At 51.2% G+C, this 23,320-nt stretch overlaps 1 protein-coding gene across 15 annotated transcripts in view; it reads right to left on the bottom strand.

The window, feature by feature from the left end:
• The window catches only part of VWCE (von Willebrand factor C and EGF domains), a 36,890-nt gene that overhangs the window by 12,379 nt on the left and 1,191 nt on the right, over nt 1-23,320 (bottom strand). For 4 of the 15 annotated variants that reach the window (XM_054440303.2, XM_054440300.2, XM_063670872.1 and 1 more), the window contains exons 2-13: nt 20,607-20,701; nt 20,389-20,478; nt 19,924-20,052; nt 15,467-15,583; nt 11,937-12,053; nt 10,934-11,062; nt 9,942-10,384; nt 9,773-9,866; nt 7,553-7,635; nt 4,622-4,709; nt 2,516-2,601; nt 1,216-1,333 (exon numbers count right to left, since the gene is read on the bottom strand). In XM_054440303.2, coding sequence (XP_054296278.2) covers nt 1,216-1,333; nt 2,516-2,601; nt 4,622-4,709; nt 7,553-7,635; nt 9,773-9,866; nt 9,942-10,384; nt 10,934-11,062; nt 11,937-12,053; nt 15,467-15,583; nt 19,924-20,052; nt 20,389-20,478; nt 20,607-20,701 — 1,589 coding nt within the window. Of the gene's footprint in view, nt 1-1,215; nt 1,334-2,515; nt 2,602-4,621; nt 4,803-7,552; nt 7,636-9,772; nt 9,867-9,941; nt 10,385-10,933; nt 11,063-11,936; nt 12,054-15,466; nt 15,584-19,923; nt 20,133-20,388; nt 20,479-20,606; nt 20,702-23,320 lie in introns of all 15 variants that reach the window. The other 11 variants (XM_063670874.1, XM_063670876.1, XM_063670878.1 and 8 more) reach the window with 5 other exon arrangements.

Raw genomic sequence — 23,320 nt, 5'->3', positions numbered from 1 at the left:
CACACACTCATACAAATGCACACTTACACAGATACAATTCACACAGATATGCAAACATACACTCATACAAATGCACACTTAAATATACATGTACACACAGATACCATTCATGCACAAACACCGAGACACACACATACTGATACAAATGTACATTTGCATACACACATAGATACAACACAGACACACATGCACACAGACACACACATACTCATACAAATGTACATTTACATACACACACAGATACAACTCACACAGACACACATACACTCATACAAATACACTTACATACATATACATATGCTCAGACACACACACAGATACTACTCACACAGAGAGACACCAACTTACACACAGACACACTCATAGAATCATACACTTACATGCACATACACATATACAGACACAACAAACACAAACATGCATGCTCACACAGGCACACACAAAAACACAAAAACAGACACATACAAACATACATACCACAGAGACACACTCATACTACACAAAACAGACACATGCTCATACACAAAGACACATGTACACAGACTCCCACACACAGATACCATTAACACACTGACACACAAACACAGAAAACTACTCAGAAACACAGAAACACACAAACACACAGGCATACACTAAGACATACTACACAAAACACAGATACACACTCGTACACAGGCAAAGACACATGTACACAAATTTACACACATTCATACAAATGCACACATACACATACATGCTCACACACTACTCACACAAAGACACACAAACTTACTCTCACACAGACACACTCATACAAACATACACTTACATGCACACACACATATGCAGACACAACAGACACAAACATGCATGCTCACACAGGCACACACAAAAACACAGACACACACACACACACCCCCACAGAGAGACACATAGACATACTACACAAAACACAGACACTCATATACATAAATACAAAGACACACATATGCAGGTACCAGTAACACACTAACACACAGATAACCACTCACAAACTCAGAGACACACAAACTTACACACAGGCACACACTCAGACACACTACACAAAACAGACTCACACTCATACACATGCACACAAGGACACATGTACACACACACACAAATAACACACACACCAGCAGTCTCAGCAGCAGGTGAAGCTCAGCCTCTCTCCCCAGCATCCATGCCCTGTGTCGGAGTAGCCCTGGGCCAGCTCACCTGTTGCAGGTGTGGGCTCCTGGCAGGTGAAGCAGCACTGCCCAGGGCCCAGCCGCCACTCTTCTCGGGGGCAGGCCAGCTCAGGGCAGGGCATGAAGGAGCACTCCACCTCCCCATTCTGGAAGAGAGCCCAGGCACAGAATGATGAGGGCAGCCCCCCGCCTGGGGACCATGGAGAGCTAGAGGAGGCCGGCAGGCTGCCATCACCCTCCCAGCTACTCAAGTGAAACTGACAAAGAAATCTACTCAAGTGAAACTGACAAAGAAATCTCCAAGGAGCACAACAGTGGGGTGGGGTGAACCGGGAGTCCTTCAATGGGGGCTGGGTGTGAGCCCAGGAGGGCATCCTAGGAATAGGCACGGCCTCCACCATCTCTCACCCTCCCGCTTCCATCCAGGCTCCCTACTGCCTAAACCATTTGGCAGCTTCACTGAGTGCAAAGCCGTCAGTGCAGCTGGTGGAGCCCTTCAGGACTGAGTCAGGGGCAGAGGCTGTCAGTTCCCACCCAGGTCCTGTCTCCGCATTACTGCCAGTGGCTGACAGCAGAGTCAGAGATGTGTCCTCCAGAGATGCCTGGATGGTCACCGCCCCCACTCCCTAGGGAGCAGAGAGAGTCTATAACTGACTGGCCCTGAGGTGCAAGAGCCTTGCTCCCCAGCATGGTCCACTGCCCAGAACTTCCCAGGGATCAGTGTGAGACCACATCTTCACCCTGCTTCCTCTCCTGACCCACCCTTCTTCCCTCGCCAGTTTCTCCTGAGAGCACTCCCTTGGTAAGTCGCCTGCACTGGCCCTGCTTCTAGGGAACACAACCCAAGATGCAACCCCTACCTACAGCCTTGCCGCCTGCCTGACTCTCTCCATGCTCCAGCCAGAATGGCCATCTCCAATCCTCCACCCTTTGCTGGGTACAGCAACCTCAGCTCCCCGCCTGATGAGTCCCTACCACCCTCCAGTTCTCTACTTAACATCCCGCCTTCCAAAAAGGCATCAGGAGCCCTGGGCACCCGGCCATCAACCCACCTAGGCAGTGGGCTTCCACAAGGGGACTGGGGCTTCCTTGTGCTTAGCTGTGTCCCCAGCACACAGTAGGTGCTCTGTAAATAGCAGTGCTGAAAGATGAAGTTCAAAGAGACTGTGGGAAGGCCTGGGGGATCCCTGTAGTGCCTTTGCTTCCTCAGTTTCCCTGTTGCTGTATGGCAACTCATGTTCTCCTAGTCATGTCAACCTGAGTAAAGTGTTGTGCCTCGCTCCCCTCCCCATCAATTCCACAGGCTTCGGGACACTCAGCCACCATACCTGGCAGACACAGGTGGTACACTCGTCACCACCCACAGTGAACACGGCCCCGTCTGCGTACCACCGGCCGTGGAAATAGCATCTCACTGCAGAGGAGAAAGGGAGAAGCAGCTCAAGGTCTTTGGGCAGAGGCAGCTAAAGAAAAGGGGGAACAAATGGGTGGGGAGCCCCAGAGCGCTTAACACACACCCACGACACTCCACAGCATGCTCCATGCCCAGGAACCCAAAGCACTTCTCCCCCTCCAAACCCCAGACACAAAACAAGTCATGCCGACAAAGGGCTGGGTGTGGCAGTTCATGTCTGTAATCCCAACATTCTGGGAGGCTGAGGTGGGAGGACCTCTTGCACCCAGGAGTTCGAGACCAGTCTGGTCAACATAGCGAGATCCCATCTCTACAAAAACTTTAAAAAATTAGCTGAGTGCAGCTGTGTGTGCCTGTTGTCCTAGCTAATCAGGAGGCTGAGGCAGGAAGATGGCTTGAAACCAGGGGTTGAGGTTATAGTGATTGCACCACTCTACTACAGCCTGAGCAACAGAGCAAGACCCCATCTCAACAACAACAAAAAATCTGACTAAAAATGAATCACATGTAAGACGAGGTCCTTAACCAAAAAGGCAGGGGAAGCCCTAAATAACTAAAGAGTAACAGAAAAAAAGAAAGAAAAAGAGACTGTCCGACACCTAAGACAAAGGTGCCACCTTAGACAAATGATGCTACCACCCCCTGGAGGCTGTGAGAATTTGGGGATAGCCTTTGATATGAAGATCCACTCCAGTGAAAAAACAGCCTCAGAAACTGCCCAGGCCCACCTGCCGTTAGTCAGACTGCCCTGGGCTCAAATCCTAGCTACACAACTCACCAGGGAATGATTTTGGGCAAGACACTTAAAGCTCTCTAAGCCTCAGTTTTCTCATCTGTACAATGGGACCAATAAGGGTTCCTATCTCACACAGACTACATTGACTATGCAAAAGTCAGTCAATTAAAAATAATGTAACATTTAAACATTAAGAAAAAAACACTTAAAAAGAACACCAGCTTTGAAATCAGGTAGACTTGAATTCAAGTTCTGCTCCATTACTTAATGGTTGTGTGTCTTTAGGCAGTGACTTGAACTTTCCAAGCCTCAGTGTTCCCATCTATAAAATTGGGCAATAAATAGTACTGCCTTACAATGGTGACATAAGGGTTCCATGAGATGGAGTTCTGGCAAGTGCCCCACACAGCAAGGGGTACAGGGTCAGCAGGGAACATCCATGACAGCGATGAAGCCATCCCAGGAAAGAAAACTTTGTTTTTAACAAAGGACCAACTCATTAGTGGCTAAGGAGAGACCCTTCCCTGCCCTGGGACAGAGCAATGACAAGGGTGGACTGAAACCCCGTCCTGCCTGAGCTGAAGGTGCCTCCTAAGGCAGGGGAAAGCTGGGCTGTGAGCACAGTCTAGCATCAAACTGCTGTGCACATAAGAAGTGCACAATAAAAACAGACACTTTGAAATGCTTCACTTGATCTGAGTTTGTAAAGCAGAAAGCAATCTCCTCCCTCACTCCTCCACTCACCCCACCCCATTGCATACTCAAAAGACATCCTCCCCTGCACACACAAAGAAGCAAAATGTAAAACCGAGCTCGGGGGGGCTCACGCCTGTCATCCCAGCACTTTAGGAGGCTGAGGCAGGTGGATCACCTGACGTCAGGAGTTCGAGACCAGCTTGGCCAACATGATGAAACCCCATCTCTACTAAAAATACAAAAATTAGCCCGGTGTGGCGGCAAGCGCCTGTAATCCCAGCTACTCGCTACTCCGGAGGCTCAGGCAGGAGAATCACTTGAACCTGGGAGGCGGAGGTTGCAGTGAGCTAAGATCATGCCACCTGTACTCCAGCCTGGAAAGCAAGTCTCCCTCTCGGGAAAAAAAAAAAAAAAGAAGCAAAATGCAAAACTGGGCTTGGGGGCTCATGCCTGTCATCCCAGCACTTTGAGACACTGAAGCAGGAGGACCACCTGAGGCTCAAGACCAGCCTGGGCAATATAGTGAGGTCTACAAAAAAATCTAAAAAAAAAAAAAAAAAAGCAAAATGCTCCAAGAGTGTCACTTACCTGGAACACAAGTACAGCAATCCGACTGTGGGGGGGTCTGACAGGGGCCGGGGGGACACTCGGGAGAGATGCAGGACACGTTTCCAGCCTGAGGAGGAGGCAAGAGATGGCACTGGGGGTGCGGGTGTGGAACAAGGCTCATTCCCCATCTCACAGCAGGCCCTTCAAACAGGAAAGCTGCCTAAAGGAGGCCACAAGAAACCTTTAAATGCTGCTGTGTCACAGGGACAAATTCCCGGTGTTTATGATGATGATATGGTTTGGCTATGTCCCCACCCAAATCTCATTGTGAACTGTAGCTCCCATAATTCTCACATGGAATTGAATTGAATCATGGGGGCAGTTTCCCCCATACTGTTCTTATGGTAGTGAATAAGTCTCACGAGATCTGATGGTTTTATGAGGGGTTTCCCCTTTTGCTTAGTTCTCCTTCTCTCTTGCCTTCTGCCATGTAAGACGTACCTTTCACCTTCCACCATGATTATGAGGCCTCCCCAGCCACATGGAACTGTGAGTTCATTAAACCTCTTTTTCTTTATAAATTACCCAGTCTCAGGTGTGTCTTTATCAACAGTGTGAAAATGGACTGATACATATGGTGTGGTTAGAACAACACCTCCATGCCATAACACACCATTCCAGGAAAAAGGTCAGGGCAGCCCAGCAGGCAGAGCATGCTCCCTTCCTTATGCAAATGTGCCTGGGAGCTCTGGAAGGTGCTGGGGAGCAGAGAACAGAGCTGACTCCTGCAGGGAAGGAGACCCCCACACACCTTCCCATCATCTGAGTTTTGAATCAGGTGGCTCATATTGGCTAGTCAAAGAATTAAATTTCAAAATAAATGTTTTAAATTTGACATTGAGACCAAAGAGCTCCCAGTTTTGGAGTCAGCCACATCTGAGTTCCAACATCTGCTCCTCCCCTATAAAGACTTTGGGCCATGTACACCACGTCTCCAAGCCCCGGTCTCCCCATCTAAGAAATAGGCTGGAATTGGCGTGTCTCTCAGGGGTTTCCAAAGATTACGTGAAATGAGATCATGCATGAAAGCACTTGGGGCTGTGTGCAGTGGCTCATGCCTGTAATCCCAGCACTTTGCGAGGCCGAGACAAGAGAACTGCTTGAGCCCAGGAGTTTGAGACCAGCCTGGCAACATAGGGAGACCCTGTCTCTACAACAAAAATAAAAATAAATTAGCTGGGGTGGTGGCACATGTCTGTGGTCCCACTTACTCAGGAGGCTGAGGTGGGAAGATTGCTTTAGTATGGGAAGTCAAGGCGACAGTGAGCCATGATTGCACCACTGCACCCCAGCCTGGACAACAAAATGAGATCCCATCACTAAGAAAAGAAAAGAGGAGAGGAGAGGAGAGAGGAGGGATGGGGGAGGGGGAGGGAGAGGAGAGGAGAAAGAGAGGAGGAGAGGAGAGGAGAAGACAGGGGAGGGGAGGGGAAGGGCAGGAGAGGAGGGGGCAGGAGAGGAGAGAGAGGAAGGAAGGAAGGAGGGAGGGAGGGAAGGAAGGGAGGGAGGGAAGAGAGAGAGGGAGGGAAGAGAGAGGAAGGAAGGAAGGAAGGAAGGAGGAAGGGAGGCAGGGAGGGAAAGAGGGAAGAGAGAGAGGAAGGAAGGAAGAGAGAAAGAGAGAAGTGAGAGACAGAAAGAAAGAGAAAGAGAAGAAAGAAACAAGAAAGAAAAAGAAAGAGAGAAATAAAGGAGGGAGGGAACTTGGCTGCCGCGCTTTCATGTAGCACATAGGAAGAGTTCGATAAAGGGTGCTGGTGGGTGTCTGCATGCCCCTGATTTCACACTGCAGCATCCACCTTTGATGCCAGAGCAAGAGACATTTAAAGATGGTCATGACCAGGTGCAGTGGCTCATCCCTGTAATCCCAGCATTTTGGGAGGCCAAGGTGGCAGGATCGATTGAGCCCAGGAATTTGAGACCAGCCTGGCCAACACAGCGAGACCCTGTCTCTACCAAAAAAAAAAAAATTAGCCGGGTGTAATGGCATGTGCCTGTGGTCTCAGCTACCTGGGAGACTGAGATAGGAGGATCGCTTGAGCCCGGGAATTCGAGGCTGCAATGAGCTATGACTGCACCACTATACTCCAGCCTGGGCAACAGAGCAAGACACTATCTCTAAAATAAAAAATAAAGATGGTCAGAAGGTGGCAGTGAGGGCTGGTAGACAGAGCCCTGACTTTGGGCTCAGACAGACCTCAAATCCCAGCTCTGCCACCTCCCAGCCTCTGTCTTTTCATCTGCAGAACAGGGGCAGTAAAGCTGACCCCGAAGAGCTGCTGGGAGCCTCGGTGAGGAAAGAGATGAGAAGCCCCAACCCTGGGCCTGGCACTCAGTAGATGTTCCTAATCAGCATTTTCTTTTTTTTTTTTTTTTAAGACAGAGTCTCGCTCTGTCGCCCAGGCTGGAGTGCAGTGGCGCGATCTCGGCTCACTGCAACATCAGCATCTGGCAGGGCAGGCACACAGTAGGTGCTTAATAACTATTCTTGCAGGAGTGGATTTGCCCAAAGCCAGATACTTTTAACAAGCTGAGTTTGGTAATGAGCCTTCTTTCTCCCAAATGTGGAGACCTTCATTGTGCTGGCAAATATTTTGCCTGGAGAGAAAAACAGCCTCCCTGGTGGGAAGTTTCCGAGGGAGTTTCGTCCCCTCCCCTTCCTAAACAGACGGACCCTGTGTGCCTGCTGGCCGTCTGCTGCGGAGCAGAAGCCTCCCTTACTCCACCAACCTTCGTGTTTTACACTTCCCTCCCCCTTTTAAATTCTACAGCTTCTAACCAAATTCCACAACCTGAGAATGTTCCCTTCCACTCAACAAGCTCACCTTTAACATCCAGTCTTTTCCCCTTCCTCTAAAACCCCCAAAGGTTAAGAAAACACCCACGAGGCTTTGAGGATCTTGTGACGCTTACCAGACAGACACAGACGGTGCAGTTCTCATTGGGAGGTGAAAACACATCTCCTTCAGCTCGGACGACACCACTGTGAAAACAGCCTTTGAAGGACAAATACGAGGTAGAGGCATCAGACCTCTTCAAAGAAGAGGAAGCTTGAGGTCTCGCTGCTTCTCCATGCTTAATGTACCTGGAACATTCTCTCACTGCCCTGGGTGTCCCAGGAGTGGTAGATTCAGGGTACTCTGACTGTGTGGTCCTGCAAGGATCAGCCGTGGTGGCCCCAGGAGGGTCCATTCATGTCTCACAAACCCACAACTGTCTGGAGGGCACGACATTTTCTTTCCAGAGGGCAAGAAAGGCAGCCTGGTTTCAAAACCTGAGGCCAGGCGCAGTGGCTCACACCTGTAACCCCAGCACTTTGGGAGGCTGAGGCAGGCAGACCACAAGGTCAGGAGTTTGAGACCAGCCTGGCCAACATGGTGAAACCCCGTCTCTACTGAAAATACAAAAATTAGCTGGGCGTGGCGGCGTGCGCCTGTAATCCCAGCTACTCGGGAGGCTGAAGCAGGAGAATCGCTTGAACCCGGGAGGCAGACGTTGCAGTGAGCCGAGATCGCGCCACTGCACTCCAGCCTGGGTGACAGAGCAACACTCCGTCTTAAAAAAAAAAAAAAAACAAAAAACTGGCCCTCCAGCTCTGTTAACCAGCGTGGCCCTGGACATGTCACTTCACCTCTCTAATACCCAGTTTGTCTTCACTGCAAAATGAAAACACCACCATGTACCCTGCAGGGATCTTGGAAGGATCCAAAACCTGGGCAATAAAGTACCCAATACTTCACACTCAGGACTCAGTGTGTAGCGGGAACATAGCCCACAACAGTCATTAAGACAATCAAGCCAGGCCCAGCGGCTCATGCCTGTCATCCCAACACTTTGGGAGGCTGAGGTGGGCAGATCACTCAAGGTCAGGAGTTCAAGACCAGCCTGGCCAACATGGTGAAACCCTGTCACTAATAAAAAAAAGTACAAAAATTAGCCAGGCTTGGTGGTGGGTGGCTATAATCCCAGCTACTCGGGAGGATTGCTTAAACCCTAGAGGCGGAGGCTGCAGTGAGCCGAGATCACACCACTGCACTCCAGCCTGGGCGACAGAGCAAGACTCCATCTCAAAAAAAAAAAAAAAAACAAAACAAAACAAAAAACAGTGCATTTCCATTTTAACCCTTAGGAAGACTTTTTAACTACTGCTCAATCTCCAGCAACCTCAGTGTCATATCACCAAGACCATCAGACAAAGAATCCCCTCCCAGACCAACTGAATGAGAATCTGCTTTTTTTCTTTTCTTTTTTTTTTTAGCCAGGGTCTCACTCTGTTGCCCAGGCTGGAGTGCAGTGGCACAATCATGGCTCACTGCAGCCTCGACCTCCTGAGCTCAGGTGATCCTCCCACCTCAATCTCCCAGGCAAGTAAGATTACATGTACATGCCACCACACCTGGCTAACTTTTTGTATTTTTTGTAGACACGGGTCCTCCCTATAGACACGGGGCTAGTCTCAAACTCCTGGGCTCAAGTGATCCGCCCACCTTGGCCTCCCAAAGTGCTGGGATTACAGGCTTGAGCCATCATGCCCAGCCAAGAATCTGCATTTTAATAAGAATCCCCTTGATTCAACTGCAGAGCAAGTTTCGAGAAGCTCTGTGAAGGATCTGTGGAAAATTTGGGTCCCTATCCTTCCAGCAATGGGAAGCAAATGAAAAACCATCAGCAGATGGCAGGGGTGAGTCAAAAAGGGGACAGAATTTAGAAACAACTACTCCTCCACCTGTAGGAGGGGAACTGGGCAGGAGAAGGGGACTGCACAGTGGATTTAAAGAGGCTCAATGAATGACTGAATAAATGAATGAGCGAATGAAGCTGAAAACAGATGCTCAGAAGATGAAAAGTCCCCCTTGAGGCATATTACAGCATAAACGAGTGGTTCTCAAAGTGTGGTCCCTAGACCAGCCATGTCAGTATCACCTGGGAACCTGTTCAAAACGCACATGTTCTGGCCCTATCCCAGACCTACTGCATCAGAAGCTCTGGGGGCAGTGCCAAGGGAAGTGTGGCTTAGTAAGCCCTCCAGGAGATTCTAATGTACGCTAATGTTAAAGAACAGCCTTTTGGCCGCAGGAGGGCGCAGAGAAAGGAAGAGGCAAGACTATGTCCTTCCCTGGCACCAGCTCTCACCTGTGCATGACGGGCAGCACCCCCCATCTTTGGAGGGAATTGGGTGGGAACAAGCAGCTTCACACCTCACCTTTTCACAGGTCACCTTCCCATCCTAGAAGCACAAGCAGGAGTTACAGCCACCACAAGGCACCAGAACAAGGAAGTTCTGGGGACCCCTAGTACCCACCTCGCACCAGCACTGGAAACACCCAGGCTCTGTCCAGCGACTCCCTGATTCATGCATGGCTCCCAGGTGCCAGCAGGGAGAGGGCCCTGCTGCCAGCCGGGGGGCCTCAGGGCCCCTGGGTAAGGAAGGGGTCCCCATCACCTCCCCCTGAAGGAGTGAGGGGGGTCTGAGGTTCCCCAGCAGGGAGAGAGTAGGCACTGGGGTGGCCATCAGGGTGAACAGCAGCCATACAGGGGCAGAAGGGGAGGATGTGGGTAGTCGTGGGGTGGAAGATGGCAGGTGGGTGGTCCTGACTCCGGCTGGGGGCCCTGGAGCCCCAGAAGGAGGGCTATGTCCTGGGGACAGGGCAGGCCGGCCGGCCTCAGGAAGCAACAGGAGCATCTTGGACGGGTGTTGCCGGGGCTGCAGGATGGCAGATGGGGCCAGCACGGCTTTCGGGAAAGCTGAAACAGAAGCACGGAGGTCTCTTGGGGTGGACAGCAGAGGCAGGAGACAGGGTTTAGGGAGACCTGGGCTCAGCTCCACCACCACAAGTCCCTGTTCACACCCCGTGGTCTGCGCAACATTCTACTATGTTTATGGGCACACTGTCGCCGTGCGGCAGGGCGAACCACGGAAATGGCTGTCCCTGTAGCTCAGGTTACTCGGACTCCTGTTGGGTTTTATCCTTTTATCATTTGGGAAAAAAACAGAAGGGCTGGGGAAACAGTGAAAAGAAGAAGGAAGAATGGATAAAGAAGTGGAAAAAGAAAGCGAGGAAGAAAGTGGAGTGTTGAAAGTAACAAACAAGATGAACTGAAAACAAGGGCAGACGGAAAGGGAGCCTACCGCCAGGTGGGCGGCGCCGGGATAGGGCGGGGCCAGGCGCTGAGACGGCGTGGCTGGGCTCCGGGAGGGCGTGGACGGGGAGGGGCCAGGCTCTGTGGGGCGTGGCCAGGGCAGGCACTGAGAGGGCGTGGCCAGCCGCCGGGAGGGAGGGGCCTGGCGCTCACCTTCACAGGACACGCGGTCAGCTCGGAGCCTGAAGCCAGGTCGGCATGTGCATAGGAAGCTGCCCACGGTGTTGTGGCAGGAATGGTGACAGACTCGCCTCTCCAATGGCCTCCGACACTCGTTTACATCTGCGGGAGAGCCTCGCTGCGGACAGCTGCTTTGTTTGGGCTACCGAGCCCTTCTTCCGCCCATCCCTTAGCTCAAAAGACTTGGGGAGTTTCCCTGCCATGTTCTTACGGGGTCCATCCCTGCCCCAAGGTGCGGGATGTGACTCAGACAGCTGGGAGCGGGGCTGAACTCTAGTGCTAGTCTTGTTGATAGGTTCACACATCGAGCAGGCATTTAATGCGAGTATCTGAGACTCAGCTCCAGCACTATGCAGCGGTAATTAATTGCTGCCTGGTGGGTGTAAGCCCCGCTGAGAAGCTCATCTCCAAACCTTCCACCCTCCCGTTTTTCTTTCCGAAAAAAGTCTCAAAACTCACTGAGCTGCTCAAGGTAGGTAGGCTTCGGGACAAATACCTAACTCCGCTAGAACAAGGTCTTTTTTCAGGCCCATGGGACCCCACCTTCAACCCATGAGCCAAGCTCAAACCAAACATGCCAATCCCTTTCTGGAAATTTCTGCTAATGGGCTGAGAAAACAGGGTCTCCTAAACCAGAGGAACCAAGACATAAGGTGCTTTATTTACCAAGGGGAGCAAAGGCAGCCAAGAAAATGGGTGAGCAGAGAGGAATCCTTGGGGTGTATCTGGGAGAGGAGCGGAAGAGAAACATAACAGGATGAAAGTGGCAAATGGCCAGGAAAAGTCCAAGACAGGGTCTTCATGCAGAGCCACGCCAACCCCAGGGACAGGCAGGCTCTGAGCAAAGGCTCAAGCCCCTTCAGGCTCCAGAGGACCAGAAAGTCTAATTGTTAACCTTCCCGGGTCCCTGGGCTCCCTGTCCATCTTCCTGATTGGCAGCCTAAGTGTGCAGACCACAGGGTCCTCCCCACCTTACCTACACAGGAGTGCCGGTTGCCATGAAGGTGGAAGCCAGTTCGACAGGAACACTTGTAGCTGCCAATGCTGTTTTTACATCTCTGCTGACAGGGAGTCCCTAGGCATTCGTCAGTGTCTGGCAGGAAAAGGGACAAGACTGGGGTTCATTTCCCCAACAGAACTTTGAAATATGTGGTCCCCTCTTCCTCCCTCATCTCCATCTCCTATCCCACACAGGGCTATGGGGAACCACCTCAGCTGCCCCTCTTCTGCACTGCCCACATCCAGTCCTAAATACTCTCTGGACCAGCCCACGTCTCTCATCCTCACTGCTACCCCTTAGCCCGGCCCCATTCATCTCTAGTCTGGAGAACAGCCAGAGCCTCCAGTGTGTCTCTCTGTCTCTACCTAGGTTCCTTCAAGCCATCCTCTGCACAGCCTCCAGGATGTTCTGACCAAAGGGCATTTCTAATCAGGGCCCTCCCTGCTCAAAACCTCTCTGCTGCTCCCACAGGCCACAGACCTCGTCTTAGGGTAAGACACCAGTGCTGCCCCATAGCTCACAACGTCTTTGAACATAGTCCTGGTTGCCTTGCCCACCTCCTTCCTTGCCCCTGACCTTCACTCTGGCTTAAATTCTTTTTTGTTGTTGTTGTTTTTTGAGACAGAGTTTCACTCTTTTTGCCAGGCTGGAGTACAATGGCACGATCTCAGCTCACTGCGGTCTGCATCTCCTGGGTTCAAGCAGTTCTCCTGCCTCAGCCTCCCAAGTAGTTGGGATTACAGGCATGCACCACCATGCCTGGGTAATTTTGTATTTTTAGTAGAGATGGGGTTTCACCATGTTGGTCAGGCTGGTCTCAAACTCCTGACCTCAGGCAATCCACCCGCCTTGGCCTCCATTACAGGCATGAGCCACTCCACCTGGCCACTGGCTTAAATTCTTGCCATCTTCCAAATGCACCATGCTCCTTTGGTGCTCCCCTTTTGCCCATGTTCTCTGTCTGCCTGGAATGCCTTTCCCTCTTGTCTGGCTGGAAAACTCCTACTCATACTTCAAAACTCAGCTTCAGTGGAACCTCCTCTGTAAAAGTTCCCTAGTGCTGTTTGAAATTGTGAAAAACTGGAGATAATCTCCATGTTCATCAATAAGAAAAGAGTTAGTAAACTATGAAATATTTGCACTGCAGAGTCAGAAGTTAAAAGGAACAAGGCAAGTCTATTTACCCTGATGTGGAAAGATCTTCAAGACCAACATCGGGCGGGGTAAGGGGAACAAGCAAAGGAATGACTAGGTTCAAATCCCAACTCTGGCTGGGTGCAGTGGCTCATGCCTGGAATCCCAGCCCTTTGGGGGCCAAAGCTATCCTTATAGCTTAAGGCCAGGAATTTGAGACCAGCCTGGGCAACCCAGCAAGACCTCATCTCTACAAAAAAAAAAAAAAAAAAAAGAAAGAAGAAAAAACTTTAGCTCTAATATGATCTTAAGCAAGTAACAATTTCCTTAAGCCTCAGTGTTCCTATCAATAAAATGGAGATAAATAATACCAACTTCACTGGGTAATTTTGAGGGCGAAAGGAGAAAATGCATGTAAAGTGCTTAGCCCAGGACCCAGGACCCGAGAGTTCAGCAACTATCCTGTCTCTGTAAGTGCCCGTGTATGTACGTACACATCATGGGGAGGGGCAGGCAGGGCACACAGCAGACCAATGCCTGAGTGCTATGGACTAAACTCTGTCCCCTCAAAAATCGCGTTGAAGCCCTAACCGCCAATGTAATGGCATTTGGAAGATATGAAGGTAAGATAAGTAGATAAGAAGATAATTAGGGTTACATGAGGTCATGAGGGTGTGCCCTCTTGATGGGATTAGTGTCCTTGTAAGAAGAGACATGAGAGGCCTAGCTGGGTGGCTCATGCCTGTAATCCCAGCACTTCGGGAGGCCAAGGTGGGCAGATCATTTGAGGTCAGGAGTTCAAGACCAGCCTGGCCAACATGGTGAAACCTCATCTCTACTAAAAATACAAAAATTAGCCAGGCGTGGTGGCGCACACCTGTAACTCTAGCTACTTGGGAGGGTTGGAGAATCACTTGAACCCAGGAGGCGGAGGTTGCAGTGAACTGAGATTGCAACAATGCACTCCTGGGCAACAAAGGGAGTGTCCTCTGTCCTCCTCCATGTCGAAAAAAAAAAAAAAAGAAGAAGAAGAGATACCAGAGAGCTCTCTCTCCAACTGAGGACACAGCAAGAAGACTGCTTTCTGAAAGCCAGGAAGAGCCCTCACCAGAAACTGAATTAGCCAGTGCCTTAATCTTGGACTTTGCAGCCTCCAGAACTATGAGAATCAATGTCAGTGGTATAAGCCCCCAGCCTGTGGAATTTTATCATGGCCGCCCAAGTAGACTAAGATGCGCAGGCTATTCTCCAGGGAGAGCAGAGGGCAGCAGTGGGAAAGAGGGCCTGGGCTAGCACCATGGCTTTTAAATTTTTTCTTATAATTCATGAAAATGTCAAACATAAAGAAAATAATAATGTAGGATTCAGGGGGAGTTCACAATTATCGGCCTTGTGAGATTCTTTCCATAATGTGTAAATAAAAGGCATTTTAAAAGAATGAGTAATAATTGTAAGATCTCTCATCCTGCAAACTGAAGAGGTAGGATTCCTTCTCTTCCCTGGGTTTTCCCAACATTTATCCCTCATCCTAACCTTGTTCTTCTGCTCCCCATCAGACTTGGGGGATCCTACTCCCCAGGGTAGCTCCAGAGCCTGGGCCAGCACTGGGGCAGGTGAAACTGATGAATGTAGTCAGTGAATGACCCCATCCCGGTAAGCCCCTCCCATGGCTCCTCGGGACTCACAGCCTGAGTCTCTCCCGGCCCTCGCTCATCTCAGTGGCCTCCTTCCCCAGGGTGGTCGGCCCACTCTGCCCTGGCTCTCCTCACAGCCTCTCCTCCATCACCATCCCTTTATCCTGCAACAGCAGCAGCAGGTACTTTGTTTTCTGAGACAAAGTCTCACTCTGTCGTCCAGGCTGGAGTGCAGTGGTGCAATTTTGGCTCACTGCAACCTCTGTCTATTGGGTTCAAGCAATTTTCCTGCCTCAGCCTCCTGAGTAGCTGGGATTACAGGCGCTCGCCACCATGCCTGGCTCATTTTTGTATTTTTAGTAGAGATGAGGTTTCACCATATTGGCCAGGCTGGTCTTGAACTCCTGACCTCAGGTAATCCTCCCGCCTTGACCTCCCAAAGTGCAGGGATTACAGATGTGAGCCATCCCGCCAGGCCAGCAGCAGTCGGTTCTAACTGTTAGATGTGCTGGGATTCAAACTCTGACTCCACCTCTTACTAACGACTTGGCCTTGGGCAAGCCTCAGTCTCCACATCAGTCAAACAGGAACCATAATAGCATCTCCCTCAGAAGCCGGTGGTGAAGGTTCAATGCAGTGGTGCACAGAGCACACTGCGCTGGGCATGGCAGGGCTGAGTGTTCAATGTGGCAACCCCATTACCCCTCCCAGAGCAGCCGTTCCTTCTCTGCAACTCACCTTGGCAGCTGTGGCGGTCGGCAGACAGCTGCATGCCCAGCCCACACTCGCACACAAACCCACCTTCTGTGTTCACACAGTGGCCCTCGCAGGAGGAGGTTACACATTCGTCAATGTCTGGAAAGAGAGAAAGCACATGTTTACACAGTGGTCCTCACAAGAGGAACTTACGCATTTGTCAGCGTCTGGGAAGAAAGCACCCTTGCAGGCCGGGCGTGGTGGCTCACGCCTGTAATCCCAGCACTTTGGGAGGCCAAGGCCCCCGGATCACCAGAGGTCAGGAGTTCAAGACCAGCCTGACCAACATGGAGAAACCCCGTCTCTACTAAAAGTACAAAATTAGCCAGGCATAGTGGTGCATGCCTGTAATCCCAGCTACTCAGGAGGCTGAGGCAGGAGAATCGCTTGAAGCCAGGAGGCGGAGGTTGCGGTGAGCCGAGATTGTGCCATTGCACTCCAGCCTGGGCAACAAGAGCAAAACTCCATCTCAAGAAAAAAAAGAAGGCCGGGCACGGTGGCTCACACCTGTAATCCCAGCACTTTGGGAGGCTGAGGTGGGCGGATCACGAGGTCAGGAGATCGAGACCACGGTGAAACCTCGTCTCTACTAAAAATACAAAAAATTAGCTGGGCGCAGTGGCGGGCGCCTGTAGTCCCAGCTACTCAGGAGGCTGAGGCAGGAGAATGGCGTAAACCCGGGAGGCAGAACTTGCAGTGAGCCAAGATCGCACCACTGCACTCCAGCCTGGGCGACGAAGCGAGACTCCGTCTCAAGAAAAAAAAAAAAGAAAAGAAAAGAAATCTCCCTTGCACGGCCCTCTCTGAACATGACTGTGACTGAGGAACAAATCAACCCCACAAGGGCCCTGAGCCCACACCAAGCCTGCCCTCAGCAGCGTGGAATCCCCACCTGCACCCCAGGAAGAAACAGCAGACACCAGGAAGGTCACTGGCTATGAGGAAACCCCAGGAAGGAAGAGGCCAAGAGACTGGGGCCCCCTTTAATCCATGAAGATCAGATGACGAGAGAAGACAGCTGAGACCGAACTGTTTCCAATGGCCCTGCCTGCAGGGCAACCCCAAAGGGCCCTCAAAAGGGCAGAGGGCAGTGGACAGGGAGGTTGATTAAATAATCAACAGAGTCATTCTCTTAAAGGTTCATTGAGCACCAACTGCGTGCAGCAGACCCAGAGGGGGGCTGTTGAGGACGCAAATGTGACTAAGACACAGCGCTGACTCCAGATATTCACGGTCTGATAACACAGGAGCCAAGACACACACCCAGGGGAGAACAGTGCCTGCTAGGGGGTGATATATGCCCCACCAGTGACAGACTGGCCCCAGCAGGCATGCCCTGAAAGAGCGACTGGCTGAGAGGACCAGGAGTATCGGAGGAAGGACTGCCCAGGTGGAGAAAGGGTCTGAGGTGCTTCCAGGCAGCAGCTGGGCTCCTTGCGAGCTGTACTGAGGCCCAGACTAGCTGAAGCTTGGGTTCCTTTTGAGGCAGCAGGAGACAGGACTGAAGATATGGATTAAGAGGAGACTAAGGCCAGGCGCAGTGGCTCACGCCTGTAATCCCAGCACTCTGGGAGGCTGAGGTGGGCGGATCACGAGGTCAGGAGATTGAGACTATCCTAGCCAACATAGTGAAACCCCGTCTCTACTAAAAATACAAAAATTAGCTGGGCGTGGTGGCATGTGCCGTAATCCCAGCTACTTGGGAGGCTGAGGCACAAGAATCGCCGAACCAGGAAGTCAGAGGTTGCAGTGAGCCGAGATCGCACCACTGCACTCCAGCCTAGCAACAGAGCGAGACTCTGTCTCAAAAAAAAAAAAAAGATGAGACTAAGTTGCGGTGACTAAATCCAAGTAGTACTTTAGGAAGGTGAGCCTAGTGAGATGTTCTGATCTGAGGGATGATAGGAGCTGGGAGACAGATCTCCCCAAATCATGCTTCTTGCCATCCTTTCCCTGCCAAAGATCCGCAGCAGCTTCTGAGGACCTACGGGCTCAGCTCAGTCTACTCAGTCTGCACTCACTGTGTAGTGAGTCTCGCCACTGTGGCCCCCAAGCCCGTGGGACACCCCCACTCTCCTTATCCCCTACTTAGCCTTCTACCCAGCAGCTACCCACTCTTCCCAACAGCTGGACCGTCAAGACCATGCTCAACACCGCTAAGAAGCCCACCCTGGCTAACCCCATTCCACTGGGATGTCCCATGGCTACGGTCAGTGCCACCCTGTCCTGCAAGTGCTTTGACATTGTTCTCTGACTTTTCCTTGGTTCCGTTAGCCTCTGCAATGAGAAGTACGTGCAGAAAGTGTCCCAAGGTGAAAAGCATTCAGGAGCAGATCAATTGCGTCCATTGGTTTTCCTATCTGGAGGAGATGCTGCAACAAGCAACGAGCTCCAAGACCCCTTTATTGAGACCCTTGGACCCAACAGCGTCCTTCCAGGAAATAATCAGAGAAGCTGACAAGAAGCCTCTTTATGGCAGCAATTTTTTTTTTTTTTTTTTTTTTTTTTTTTTTTGAGACGGAGTCTCGCTCTGTCACTCAGGCTGGAGTGCAGTGGCGTGAACTCGGCTCACTGCAACCTCCCACCTCCCGGGTTCAAGCAATTCTCCTGCCTCAGCCTCCTGAGTAGCTGGGATTACAGGCACCCGCCACCACGCCCACCTAATTTTTGTATTTTTAGTAGAGACGGGGTTTCACCATGTTGGTCATGGCTGGTCTTGAACCCCTGACCTCGTGATCCACCCACCTCAGCCTCCCAAAGTAATGGGATTACAGCCGTGAGCCACCTCGCCCGGCCCTATGGCAGCATTATTTATAGTGGTGAAACACTGCAAACCTCTTAAATAAGGGACAACAGACAAATAGTTATTTCAATTACAGCAACCACATATGTAACTGCTAAAAAAAGAAATTTTTTTCTTTTTTTTTGAGACAGTCTTGCTCTGTCGCTAGGCTGGAGTGCAGTGATGTGATCTCGGCTCACTGCAACCTCCACCTGCTGGGTTCATGCAATTCTCCTGCCTCAGCCTCCTGAGTAGCCGGGATTACAGGCATGTACCACTACACCAGCTAGTTTTTGTGTTTTTAGTAGAGACAGGGTTTCACCATGTTGGCCAGGCTGGTCTTGAACTCCTGACCTCAAGTGATCTACCCGCCTCGGCCTCCCAAAGTGCTGGGATTACAGGCATGAGCCATTGAGCCTAGCGAAAAAAAAATTATGTTGCAAGGAATTGTTAGTGATGCCTACAACATAAAATTAGATGGGAAAAATAATAAAAGCTACAGATAAAATCCCAATTTTATAAAGCATACATATATGCTGCATGCTTAACATACATATACACACACGTACACACACTCACAACACAGACACACCCAGGGAAAAGGGCAGGAAAACAAAACTTCATTTTAGTAACAAATATCTCCGGGTGGGGACTTCCAGAGAATGCTTATTTTCATCTTTCTCCTCTTATTTCCAAATGTTCTACAATGAACTATCTCCTGCTTTTCTATTCAGGGGGAGAAATATTATTTTTACGAAGTTAAAACTCCAAAAAGGCTTTTGTCGCTCTGGAAAGATTGACAAGAAACTGGTCACAGTGGCTGTTTCTGGGGAAGGTAACAGATTTTGTCCGTAGAAATGTTTTAAAAATCACAAGCAAATAATACATTCACAAAATAATTATTGAGTTTAGCGTCCCTCATCTTTCAAATGTCATTTTCCCAAGGAGCCTCCCCCGGCCAACCCTCCCGACTCCGGGTTCCATGCCCCTCTGTGGGCCCTGGCACCTTGCCCTTCCCAGTTAAGGTCCCCGTGACAATTGAGCTGTTCTTGTCCTGTTACTTGTCTTCCTTCCTCATATTCAGAAACTCCCTAATAGGGGCTGGGTGCGGTGGCTCACGCCTGTAATCCTAACACTTTGGGAGTCCGAGGTGGGTGGATCACCTGAGATCAGGAGTTCGAGACCACCCTGGCCAACATGGCGAAACCCTGTCTCTACTAAAAATACAAAAATTAGCTGGGTGTGGTGGCACGCGCCTGTAATCCCAGCTACTCAGGAGGCTGAGGCAGGAGAATCGTTTGAACCCAGGAGGTGGAGGCTGCAGTGAGCTGAGACCATGCTACTTCACTCCAGCCTGGGCAAAAGAGTGAAACTTCGTCTCAAAAAAAAAAAAAAAAACTCCCTAACAGGGACCAACTGTGGCTCCCATAACCCCAGTCCCTAGCTCAGTTCCTGCCCCTAAGAGTGCTCAATAAATATTTGTAAAATAACAGAAGTGACACATTTCTTTTGTTTTTGAGAGTTTGCCCACTCTCAAACATCAGAGCCTATCTTGGCTCAGCTTGGCTCTTGCAATACACTGGAGACCATCCTGGCAGGATGGGGAGGAGATATAATTCCCGCTGTCCCCCTCCCCCACCACTCCCAGGCGTCTCACCTGTACACCTGATGCCAACAGCTGTCTCCGTCATCGAGAAGCCCACAGGGCACACTCGGGCCACCTCCTGACAGCCGCCATGGTTGCAGGTAAGGTCACAGCCGTACTCCCCACATGGTCCGTGGGTTTCTAGAGCAGGCATCGCACCAGTGAGCATGCAGCCCGTGGCAGTCCCAGCCATCCCCACCTCACCAAGGTCCTCCTGAATTCTGTTGGGAGGGTAGCTCTGAAGGCAAACAGGCCTGGGTTTAAATCCAGCTCTGCCATTTACCAGCTGTGTGACCCCCGGCAAGACAATAACTTCTGTGTCTCAGTTTCTTCATCTATAAAATGGGCACAAAATGTCTACCTAATAGAGTTGTCTGAAGCTGAGACGCCAGGACACATCTCAAGTGCCCACTGCCCAGTACATAACCTCAATGCTCATTCATCTGTTCCCATCAACCCCTGCCCATCCCCAGTTACCTGGACAGGTGGCCCCTTGCTCTCCATCCTGGCAGGAGCAGACGTTGGGAGCGATGCAGATGCCACTCCCACAGCCGAAGGAGCAGAGGGCTGAGAGGAGAAGTGCAGGTGAGAGATGAGGGACTGGGGCCCCCCGTCTGTCCCTCGGGCCAGGGACTGAGGGCTGGCAACACACACTGCTGGAGGAGAAGACTTGGGGCACAGGGACAAGCACTTACGCAGGGTGCAGTGCCCACCACCCATAGAGGGCGCCCAGCCAGGGCAGCAGCCACTCCCGAACCCAGAGAGGCAGACGTGGGGGCCCAGCCGGCGTCTGCAAGAGAAGAGAGAGCACTTTCCTCATTCTATACTGGGGGAGACACTGGTCAACAGGAAAGTCTCCCAGCCAGTGTGTAAGTCAATCAACAAACAATTCTCGAGAACTGTCCGGAGGGGCAATGGGAAGTTTCCAAAGAAAAATGACCCAGACAGTCTTCTCCTGGAGGCAAGACAGAGACAAAAGTGTGAGACAATAGATACTGGCCTCCTACAGATAACTGCCACATGAACACACAGCAGAGTGGCCAGGAGAGGGCCCTCAGAGCTGAAGAAAGGCTGTGCAATAGATGAGGAGCCCCAGGGGTGGCTGCCTCAGGACCTTTGCACTTACAGTTCCTGCTATAAGAAAGGTTCTTATGGCCGGGTGTGGTGGCTCACGCCTGTAATCCCAGCACTTTGGGAAGCCGAAGCAGGCTGATCATTTTGAGCCCAGGAGTTTGAGACCGGCCTGGGCAACATGGTGAAACCTCGTTTCTACTAAAAACACAAAAACTAGCTGGGCATGGTGACACACACCTGTAGGGTCAGCTACTCGGGAGGCTGAGGTGGGAGAATGGCTTGAGCCTGTGAGGCAGAGGTTGCAGCAAGCCAAGTTGGCGCCACTGCCCTCCAGCCTAAGTGACAGAGCCAGACCGTCTCAAAACAAAAAAAAAAAAAGAGAGAAAGATTCTTCCTCAGACACACACTGGGCTTCCTCTCTCCCTTCACCCAGATCTCTGCCCATGGCACCTTCTCAGAGAGGCCTTCCTTGTACACCCACAACAAGGTGGTGTTTTATTCTCCACAACATTTACTTGCTTTATTCTCCACAACATTTACTTCCTGTGACATTAGTTTTTAATTTATTAATTCATTGCTCCCCTACAACTCCCTGATGACAAGGGTTTCTTATCTATTTACCCCAGCACCTATAGCAGTGCCTGGCATATAGTAGGTGCTCAATAAATGGCTGTTGAGGGAAAGGTTGAGAAGGGCAATGGCATAGGTGACATCTCTGGGGTGGGTGTGGGGTCATGAGTGAGCTGCCCAAAACTGGAGGCAGTGGGGGTCTGTTCAAGCAGGAATGAGGTCCAGAAAGGACAGGAAGCCAGATGCATCCAACTGGTGCTGGCTGCTGAGTAAGGCATGACCATACAGCCATAAACAAGCTACTGCCCCCACCTTCAAGGAAAGTAGGGCAGACCAGGAGCCAGGTGATAACAGCATAGAGTGACAAATGCCACAGTGGGACAGGCTGTGGAGCCCTGAGGAGGGTCGGGGGAGTTCCTGGAAGGGCAGCATATAGGCTGAGGTGAGAGAGAAAACTTTGGGAGGCCAAGGCAGGCGGATAACTTGAGGTCAGCAGTTTGAGACCAGCCTGGCCAACATGGCAAAACCCTGTCTCCGCTAAAAAAAAAAAATACAGGCCGGGCGTGGTGGCTCACACTTGTAATCCCAGCACTTTGGGAGGCCGAGGCGGGCGGATCACTTGAGGTCGGGAGTTTGAGACCAGCCTGACCAACATGGAGAAACCCCTTCTCTACTAAAAATGCAAAATTAGCCGGGCATGGTGGTGCACGCCTGTAATCCCAGCTACTTGGGAGGCTGAGGCAGGAGAATCGCTTGAACCTGGGAGGTGGAGGTTGCGGTGAGCTGAGATCACGCCACTGCACTCCAGCCTGGGCAACAAGAGCAAAACTCCATCTCAAAAAAAAAAAAAAAAAAAATACAAAAAATAGCCAGGTGTGGTGGCATGTGCCTGTTGTCCCAGCTACTCCAGAGGCTGAGGCATAAGAATCGCTTGAACCCAGAAGGCAGAGGCTGCAGTGAGCCGAGATCGAGCCACTGCACTCCAGCCTGGGTGACAGAGTAAGATTCTGTCTCAAAAAAAAAAAAAAAAAAAAAAAAAAAAAAAGTAGGGCAGCCAGCAAAAGAGGAAGAGAGAGAAGGGAGAGAGAGGGTGTTCCAGCAGGGGAAACAGCACAACTGCAGGCCTGGAGGGGGACAGAGAGGACAACTGCAACCAGCTCCAGTCATGAACTGGACAGAGGGTGATGAAATCCAGCCTGGTTTGAGCTTCCAATCCCACCTCAACAGAAAAGGGAAAAGAAACCCCTTCCCAACGGCGTTCCACCAATGTTCAGAGCGGAGGGAAGATGATTCTGGAGGCAGGCACTATGTAAAGCACCCACTCTGCGCTGGGCACTGCACCAGGCGCTGGGGACATGGGACAAGGCAAACGTATCGTGTTCTTGGGGAGAAGAATCTGTGCCAAAATGTGACAAGTATTCCGGAAAGGGAAGCTCAGGGCGCCATGGCAGCACACAAAAGTCTGAGGAAAGCTGTCCCTGGGGCCTTTTTCCCTCTCTGAGGTCATCACAGAAGAAAGGGGGGGCCCTCCTGCTGGCGGGAACTGGCAGTGAAGTCTCATCCACCCCCTTGCTGGAGTGATTATGGCAGCAGCCTGAGAAGGAGGGGACCGGGCGAATGAGCGGAGCCTTGGGACAGAAACGAACAGGCAGTGCCACCAAGGCGGCAGATAAAAGGGTGCCCAGGGAGGCTGATGGAGTCGAACTCTCAGGTGGGCAGGGACCGAGCACCCGCCAGAGCGCCCTAAGGAGCCTCCTAGGGCTGG

Source organism: Pongo pygmaeus, chromosome 9 (genome assembly GCF_028885625.2).
Source record: "Pongo pygmaeus isolate AG05252 chromosome 9, NHGRI_mPonPyg2-v2.0_pri, whole genome shotgun sequence".
Classification (NCBI taxonomy): domain Eukaryota; kingdom Metazoa; phylum Chordata; class Mammalia; order Primates; family Hominidae; genus Pongo; species Pongo pygmaeus.
This window is presented reverse-complemented; position numbering and strand designations above follow the sequence as displayed.